Source organism: Oxyura jamaicensis, chromosome 2 (assembly GCF_011077185.1).
Source record: "Oxyura jamaicensis isolate SHBP4307 breed ruddy duck chromosome 2, BPBGC_Ojam_1.0, whole genome shotgun sequence".
NCBI classification, from domain to species: Eukaryota; Metazoa; Chordata; class Aves; order Anseriformes; family Anatidae; genus Oxyura; species Oxyura jamaicensis.
In genome coordinates, this window is record NC_048894.1 from 13,908,271 (window position 1) to 13,917,614 (window position 9,344).

Consider the following 9,344-nt stretch of genomic DNA (forward strand, 5'->3'; position numbering starts at 1 on the left):
GAGTGTAAATCAGTGACCCAACCTACAGTGTGAAGAAAGAGAAGCAAGTGATTATAGCTGATTGAAACTCAGTTTGTTTGTTGTTGTTTTTTGTTTGTTTGTTTGTTTGTTTGTTTGTTTTTGGTATTTAAAAATATTCTACACTAAAACAAAATGAAACATTTAAAAATATTGTTCATGGAAAGTTTTTAAAAGCCTATATTATTTAATGTTGAGAAATAGAACTGGTTGTTTTTGTTTGTTTTTGGTTGGTTGGTTCATTGTTTTAATCGTGGTGATACTCAGAAACTCATGCTCATACTGCAGAAACTCCCAGGAATACTTGATTTTGCTGTATGAAAAGGATGGAAATTTCTGGTTTTCAACATCCTGCTAGATATTTATTTAACAAGAGAAGTGCTATCATACAGTCAAAGATACCAACAGAATGAACGGTTTGAGTTTTTTTATAATTCTCCAATGAAAATTTTATTCCATATGGAAACTATTTCACTACAGGTTTCCTGACCTGTTCCAAGTCTTATTTCCTTTTTGTATAGTCCTTTGTTGGGTAATATAAGACTTGATGAGCACCACACATAGCCAACATATAGTTCCACAAACCCATCACAGTGTGCAGCTAATACCTACCCTGCACTTCTGCCCACCCTTTCTGAATGCAAGGTAAAGCTTTCTGAGGGCAGTGTTAGGAGTATTGTGTCATCAAGCAGAAATGCTTTTTTTTTGGAGTGGCTGGGTAAAGAAAGGATATAAAGACATGCTGGCAAGCTTAACAAGTAGCTTTCGCAACATTATTCTGAGTACAAAGAATGTTCTGGAAGGACTCACAAGATCAATTCACAAGTTAAAAAAAAATACATCTTTGCTTACACAGAATAAAATGTTGTTACTTCCTTGCTCCACATCTATTACTTCTTTTACTCACTCTTTAGGACACCCAGATATATTAATAGCACCTTAACATTCAGTGATACTGAATATAAGAAGAAATTAGGAAGGATCCTCTTTGTTCCTTCTTTCAAACAGATCTTCTGTCCTGTTTCCTCCTCCCTATGGTGGATGGCCCCTACCAGCAATAGCACCTAACTTGCTTGAGCCAGGAAAGCTCAGAATAATACAAACATTTCTGCACATCTTCCCTTCATCTCCCTCGCTAGTAAACCCAGCTTGTAAAACCATGTCTTTGTAATTTAATAAATATGAGTTGGAAATAGTTATTAGAAGATTCAGAGACATTTCCTAAAGAGGAGGTTGTCAATGCTAGAAATGTCTATTCCCTCTCATATCCTACAAATCCTGCTGTTTTAGTAGGCAGTTTTTACAAACGCGCTGTGTATTGCTCTGACCCCGAATTATGAGTCAAAGGGTATGGGAGCAGCCAGGTCTGCAGCTGAGTGGCACAAACAACGCTGCAGTCTCACACAGAAACCACAACCACAGTAAGGAAGACGTTCGCTCATTTCACTTTCCACTTCTGACACAAAGAGGATCTTCTTGATTGGAAATGAGACTCCTTAGTGATTAAAAGATGTCTAGCTAAAGACACAAATAAGCAAATTGTGTCCAGCCACAGTGCATTTATTATTTATCCCATCCTATTTATATTTCACATTGAGGGATGTACACGACAGACTGAACCCACATTTGTTCCTTGCATTCCTTCTCACAGCTGAGAAGAGGCAGTGAATCATAAAAGGTTTCATTGTTGCAGTGTTTTGTCATGGTATGGGTAATCAGCACAGACCCCATTACAGAGGCTTTGGAGGATGAGGAATTTAAATATTTTATGGTTTTCTGCCTATGATAAATTTAATAATTAATGCTGTTCCTGTCCTGGAAATGACAAAACATACAGCAAGCACACATGATAAAAGAAACAAACACAGCTAATAAAGAGAAAAATATTACTTAGAAGGTACCAATTAAAAACTTCTGTAGCATACCTAAGGATCCCAAACTACTTTACAAAAGTAAATTGTGCCTCCAGGCCCAAAGAGCACCTCTGCTTCCTAATTTCTGAGGGGAAGCAGAAGATGAGGGATAATTAAGTGCTAGTCTTTACCTCACATATGTGAGAAATGATACAGAGGCATTATGAGCCAGACTGTCCCAAAGACGTCTGTGCCCACAGGAGAGAAAAGGAAGAATGTGAAAGCTGTTTTCCCTTGATGTGCTGCAGAGAGGAGCCATCTATTAAGCCATTACAGAAACTTGTTATACAGCAGAGCAAGGGCAAGACTGGCTTGGTGCCTGTGTTCCCTTTGCATGGGTCTAAATGGAGTGGGAGTTACTCCAGCTCCAGGCTGTGCCTACAACACCAGCTCGTGCCACCCCCTGAGGAGCTCTGTGTCACGGGCACTGCAAGCAGTACATTCCTCCGAGCACACACTCCTCCACATCCACTCCCACTGATGATCTGCAGGTGTATGCAATCTTCGGCCCCCACTGATGGGTAGGTATAAGAAAATTCAGCTCACACACTGTTCTGCTTCACCACTGGACCACGCTTATGTAAATGCAGCAGAATTAACATTGAAGGCAAGCACAAAGCATGACAATAATAAAATCTGTGATTCACTTCATTTAGACACGTCTTCAAATGATTACTGTCTGTCAAATAAAGGAGGTGAGTACTTTTGCATAGCTATGGCTGCTTTATCCTTCTCTTGGGCTACAAATCATCTTCCCTAAGCCCAGGTCTAAGATACTCACATTGTGGTTGAAGTAGGTACTTCTAGAAATTGACTCACCTTAACTGAAGAGATGCCTGGAACAGGTCAGATGAATCATTCTCCCTGCTGAAACAGGGAGCCTAGTGTGACTATTTCAGATTAATACATTACGCTTTGTAGACGTGCCATCTGCACTCATGCATAGTGTAAGACGTACATGTAAGACGCGGCACATCTGCACTCATGCACAGTAAATAGTGCCAGGGCATTGGCACTGGAGCTTGGTCCCCTGCACCACCAAGCTGTTGGAGTACCCCCTGAAATGCTGCTGGCCCACACCTACTCATCATCTCCTGGGCAATTCTGTTTATTGCCAATCCAGACAGCGAGCGTGGGTGCAGCCACCCTGTTTTGCAGGCTAATGTAACTGAGTAACACAGACATGGTCAGACTGTGCCAGTTGACCTCTGGGCTAGAGAAAGGTACTGTCATTGTACTGCTAACTGTGGTGGTTTTACCCAGCCAGGCAGCTGAGCTCCACCACAACCACTCTCACTCCCCAACCTCAAAGGGAAAGGGGCAGAAAATATGATGAAATGGGCTCAAGGGTTGAGGTAAGAACAGGGACATAACTCAAAAATAATTGTCACGGGCAAAACAGACTCAGCATAGGGAGATCAATGAAATTTATTACCTATTACTAATAAGCTAAAGTTGTGAGAAATTTAAAAAGAAAAAAAAAAAGTAAAATAAAAAATAAAAACACCTTCCCCCCCCTACACCCTCTTTTTCCTCCTCCTCCTGAGCGGCGCAGGGGAATGGAGCATGGTGCCTGTGGTCAGTCCCTGATGCTTTGTCTCTGCTGCTCTTTCTCAGTCACTCTCTGCCCCTGCTCCACGTGGGGTCCCTCCCATGGGATGCCGTCCTTCCCGAACTGCTCCTGCGTGGGCTCCTCTTCACAGGCTGCAGCTCCGGCCCAGGGCCTGCTCCTGCAGGGGCTCTCCATGGTCCACAGCCTCCTCCAGGCCACATCCACCTGCTCCACCAGGGGCTCCTCCGTGGGCTGCAGCATGGAGATCTGCTCCATGTGGGACCCATGGGTGCAGGGGGACAGCCTGCTCCACCAGGGGCCTCTCCACAGGCCACAGGGGAACTGCTGCTGCGGGCCTGGAGCACCTCCTGCCCTCCTGCACTGACCTTGGGGGCTGCAGGGCTGGTTCTCACTCCTCACTCTCCCAGCTGCTGTTGTGCAGTAGCTTTTTCCCATTCTAAAAATCTGCTCTCACAGAGGCTCAAACAACACCGCTTATTGGCTTGGCTGTGGCCAGGGTCAGGTTCCTTTGGAGCCGGCTGAAACTGGCCCTTACCTAACATGGGGCAGCTGCTGGATTCTTCTCACACAGGCCGTCCCTGCAGGCCCCCTGCTACCAAAACCTTGCCACGTAAACCCAAAACACTAAGTAGTGGAGATGTACTCTTCAGTTCCAAAAGATCCATAAGCTCCACACTTTCTTTACACATTAACACTTTGCTACAAAACATTTATTTCTATTTTTCACCATCTACTCTTGCCTGAATATTCTTTCTTACAGTGGGCTTAGAGAGTTTAATATGAGGAGATAAATTAACCTTCTGACAGATAATGTACAACTGTGTTTAAAAGTCACACCTTTCTTAAGTTCAATCTTTTGCAATAAAACTAGGTTAGAGCAAACAAGTATACACATGTACTCCTGGCAAAACAGGTCAGTCACATCAGTGACAGTCCACAGCTTTTTAGAGTCACTTACACCCAGAAAAGGATAAAGTTGTTACATTTTCTAAAAAGCAGTTCCATTAATGTAATATCGTTCAAATTCTTATCTGTCGTTTTGCTTCCTCTGCAGTGGAGGTCTGCTTCTCCTTTTCCTTCAGTTAGCCAAACACTGCAAAGCAGCATGCCTCTGCAGCAGAACTTCAGCAAAGGGATCCAGCTGAAACTACCCAAAACTTCCTCAGGGCCACAGTGATGTGTCCTGCCAGGATCATTGTGTAGTGGTCTCTCAAGATTTTATACCCATTCTGACTTTTTTGATCTCAAGCAACTAGTACTACTATAATTTGATTGTGCATCAGGATTCTTTAGCTCAGCTGAAGTGTAGTATCCTAAAAGCTTGCTCTGAACTACAGAGGAGGAAACTCCAAGGTGAGACTTGATCTGAGGTCTCAAAGTCAGGGTAGTATCTTTAATGAAACCTTGCTGGAGCCCGGGTATCACCTGCTGGCATGTACTTCCTTGTTGGTCACCAGCACACAATGGTTCTTCAATATTATCTTGCGTAACATCAAGATCTCCTGACATACGGGGCTTGTTGCTGTTGCTGTTAAGGCTAGTGCTGGCAGTTTGCTGAGAGACCCCTTCAGGATGAAGAACAGTCTCCTCTTCCTCTTCAGAGAGAAGTGAGTGGGAGCCATCACTGGTCTGGCTGCCATTTGATGCTCGATGGTCTTGATTTTGAGGTGGGGATTTTGGGCTGCCATGCTGTACTGGGGGAAGATTTACAACGCCCTCATCCTCTGCATGGAGGTTTGCCAGCATCTTATTCTTTTGGGTTCTTGCTGTCATTCTCTGGAGAGCACAGACAAGGTCAGCAAGGCTGAGCAGAAAGGACAAACTGGTGACACCCCAGATGAACACCATCATGATGGACTTCTCAGTGGGCCGGGAGATATAACAATCAACTGTGCTTGTACAAGGTGAATGGTAGCAGGAAAAGCGATCAGGAACAAAAAATCCAAAAAGGTAATATTGAGCAGCTGCAAAGGCAGCCTCAATTAATGTCCTAAAAAAGAGATGAACAGTGTATGCTCCAGAAAAACTGAGGATGCTTAGGTTCTCTGCATCGCAATCTAACCTATTGACTAGAGCACTTCTACAAAGTTTCTTCACATCTTTGTGACTGGATGAATCCTTATTGCCTCTGCATCTGTACACCAAACAGTGCATTCTTACAATGTACGTAGCTACCTTGTGCAAGACATAAATGCTGAATGCAGCATAAGGTAGCAGGATAGACACAGTCTGAATGAGCCAGAATCTGAAGTGAGATATGGGAGAGAACAAGTCATAGCAAACGTTGGAGCATCCAGGTTGCAGGGTATTGCAGATGAAGCGCTCCTGCTCATCTTGGTAGAGTGGATAGCCTGCTAACACGACCACTGCCATTCGTAGCAGAATTATCAACATTAGCCAGATCTTTCCTAGAAGAGAACAAAAAAAGGAGTCAGAGCACTGCGAGAGGAGAGAAGGCAGATAATGTAGTGAGGCTCTCTCTGTATACAAGGCATTTGAAGACATACCGCTGTAATCAGTTTCCTCTTGAAAAAGCACCTCCTTGGCTTTGTTTTGACTAGGACTGAAACTTGTGTGAATATGCATTAGCTAGCATATTCCATAACTTTCACCTAGACTTGAGAGTGTAGGAGTTTGACACGCAATAAAACAAACCAAGTGAAACCTCGGCCTAACGAAAACACTCTGAACTTATCCAAATCCATTAGGGGAAAAAAAAAAAAAAAAAAAAAGAGAGAGAGAGAGAAAAAAAAAAGAGTGAATAATTCCATTTCTCTTACAGTTCTTACTTACTGTTGGTTTCATATTCCTGCACCTGGATTTTGTCCTATTGCAATATAGATCAGCTAACACAGCATGAAACTCTTCTAACCACAGATAAATAAATGGCAAGACTCAGTGACGAAGCAGAAGCATGCTATATGCAGTTAATCGCTGAGAAATGCACTGAAAACCTCAAGTCATTAATAGTGACTGTACATCTCACATGCACACCATGTCTTAAAGGCAATCTGTTGAAGAGAACCGATACATATTCTGAAGGTGTTTTAAAAATCCAGATCCCAAAACATTTTTTCTATAAAATATAGGATTATTTACAGGTATTGACTTGAACAACATTCTTGTCTTTCCCATAAAACTATTTCTCTGTAGTTGGTAAGAATCTTAAACATACAAATATTTCTGCAACATATGTCTCTTAGTGTACTGAGCATGTGATTTGAATGCCCTTTGTAAACCATTTGTGGCTAATGGACAGAGTATGGGACTGGATCAGTAGTGATTTTTCTGAAGTGAAAAATCTTCAATTGGAAAAATGTAAGGATATATAAACTATATGAGGTATCGTCACGGAAAGCTGCTGCTCCTGGCAAAATAAAGTACTATCTAAGTAAATTGAGATCTTCCCATTTCATCTTTAATCACCTGAACTTTAGTCATGTTTTTTCTGTATTTTTGGCTTCTTGGGTTTTGATGTGCAGGCTGTGCTGCTGCCCTCTTTTTGACAGTGTTGGTCGATAGAAGGCACCAGCTGTATGGAATCAGTCATCTTTAGAAAGCGATGCCTCATACTTAGGTAACATATTTTCCCTGTGAGGACCTCAAAGTGTTTGAAACACATTAGTTAATTAAGCTCAAAATACTACATGCTATTTCACCATCAATTTTTAATTAGATCATGTACAATAGGGAGTGCTGCTTAAAAAAATCAATGGCTCCTTAGGAAGTAGTTTAGTACGACACACATTTTATCGAGATCCCCTCTGTGCACCACTGTCCCTAACGACTCAGCCCTCATTAACCATGCTACCACAAGCCCCTGTGGCCGAGCTGGGTGCTCCCTGCAGCGCCCAGCACAAACTACAGCATCTGCCCACGGCCAAAGAGAAGGGGCTTTGAAAGGCCCTTGAAAGTCTTTCTCTGGCTCACATTTTGCTCCAAACAGCCTATGAAAGAGGCAGAGTGTCTTATTTAAATAAGAAGAAAAGGAAAAAAGAAGCACTCGGACCACTGTTTGCTGCGGAAAAATAAACTGTGATTTTGTTGTTGTTGTTGTTTATTTTAAATGCATATGAACTTTGTTCATTTATAAAATTAAAGAACAAAAAGCAATGGTAACCTCAATGGTAATTAACCACAAACAAATATCTTCTGCTAAAGGGAGGTTTTTTCCTTTAAATATTTTGATCCATTGGTGAAGCTACCACATACCTTCTATTGTTGGCTGTATGTGATATAAATGAAGTATTATTTCTGTGTGTTTTCACCATGATCCATACAACAACCCATAACAGAGGTGATCCAAAGTTCAGGCACTGGCATCCAAATTTGAAAACCACGCCAGATTTTTTTCATAAAGTTCAGAAAATATCCATCAGAGAGGAAGTAGGAAGCTACTTAACAAGAAAAGAAATACACTAACCACTCTTAAATCACATATCTAGATAATAACTTCTTATTTAAAGGTTACAAAGGGATAGTTAGAAATGAAATTGGACAATCAGTAGAACATTTGTGTGGCTTTGGGACAGGAGCAGTGAAACAAAGAGCAGAGCTTTTTAAAGTACTTACCTACAATTGTCACATTATAGTTGAGAGTGACAATCAAAAATCCCAGCGAGTCCCAGTGCTCCATGTTCGATCAGGTTCACAGCGCTGCCAGCTCCTGATGTCTTTACAGGTTCAGCATTTCCCAAGTAGGTTAGACCTAGACAGGGAAGAAAGAAAAAATAAATATTTGGTAAGGGTCACAGATGAAAATTAGAACCCCAGCAACAACAATGTTACTATTACTGGATTATGTTGATGATTTGAACAGGATTGTTACCTCTGGATATGGGAAGAAATCTTCCTAAGGGTTTAAATTTGTCTTGCTCTAGTTGCTCAGATCCCTCTGCTCTTACCTCTTTCGTGGTTCCTCTGTCTGGACAACTGCAAGCAGACAAGCAACAACAGGAGGGATCTCTGCCATTGTAGACTATTCTTACCCTCCCAGGGCATACCAGCCTCCTGGCATTGCTGAGATATTTCAGTGGTGAAAGACAAGGAGAGGGAACAGAGGGAAGAAAAGCATGGACCAAGAATTAACAGAAGCGTCTCTGTTTCCCCAGAAGAAGCACAGGTGAATCAAGGGACAGAAAAGGTGCAAAAAAGAGTAAGCATCCCTGCATTTGAAAGACACTGCCAGTTTAGCAGCCGCTCACTGGGAGCTATCCCATTGCAATTTCTCAAAGCAATTTTATTTCTAAAACACAGCCTCCCTGACAGGACATCGTGGCCTTGTCAATCACTGCCATGCCGAAAATTCCCCTGCGTGCTGAGCCAGCCTGTGGGCTGAGCCTCCCCGAATGCATGATGAGAAACAGGGGAAGCCTTTACAAAAAAGCAGGTGGGGAACTGGTATCAGCTCTTTCTCCCTCAACTGCTTGGTACCCAGAGCATCATATGGCTGATGGCAGGGCTGGTGGCTCCATAACTGCTCAGTGCCCCTGCACAGCTTGCTCTGGGCACCCAGGGAAAACCACGGGTGCAAATAATCCCCCAAGCCTTTTGTTCCTCACCCCCACCGTACCACGCTGCCTTGGGAAAATGATCTCCTGCTTTCCACCCCCTGCTCAACTACTTACACGATGTTGTGTGCAGTCTGACCTTTCTAGTCTGGGTTGTAATACGGACAAACATAATATGGGCACTGGTTGTCAGCAAATCTTACCAGTAACTAGAAAAACAGCAGAAAAAAAAAAAAAAGAGTTTTTGTGTGATACAGCAAGGGAGAAAAGTGATGTCATGACAGCCGGAGACCTCAGGGCAGTCTGGGCTTCTTGCTGCAGCCTTGCTCA

At 42.7% G+C, this 9,344-nt stretch overlaps 1 protein-coding gene across 2 annotated transcripts; it reads right to left on the bottom strand.

The window, feature by feature from the left end:
• Positions 1–3,865: 3,865 nt before the first annotated feature.
• Positions 3,866–8,550, bottom strand: GJD4 (gap junction protein delta 4). Of its 2 annotated transcripts, XM_035319200.1 has the most exons (3): positions 8,409–8,550; positions 8,077–8,212; positions 3,866–5,912 (listed from the first exon to the last, which is right to left on the bottom strand). In XM_035319200.1, the coding sequence occupies exons 2-3, from the start codon at positions 8,138–8,140 to the stop codon at positions 4,723–4,725; spliced, it is 1,254 nt and encodes a 417-aa protein (XP_035175091.1). In that variant the 5' UTR covers positions 8,141–8,212; positions 8,409–8,550; the 3' UTR covers positions 3,866–4,722. The 2 variants fall into 2 exon arrangements, with proteins under 2 accessions (XP_035175091.1, XP_035175092.1); XM_035319201.1 differs by having other exon boundaries at positions 8,077–8,436.
• Between the last annotated feature and the right edge of the window lie 794 nt (positions 8,551–9,344).

What these genes read in the sequence shown, in the direction of transcription:
- GJD4 (XM_035319200.1), bottom strand. Translation starts at nt 8,140, where the DNA reads ATGGAGCACTGGGACTCGCTGGGATTTTTGATTGTCACTCTCAACTAT. An exon ending in CTATAATGTGACAATTGTAG is followed by an intron (nt 5,913 to 8,076) that starts GTAAGTACTTTA and finishes GTTCTCTTCTAG; the next exon opens with GAAAGATCTGGCTAATGTTG.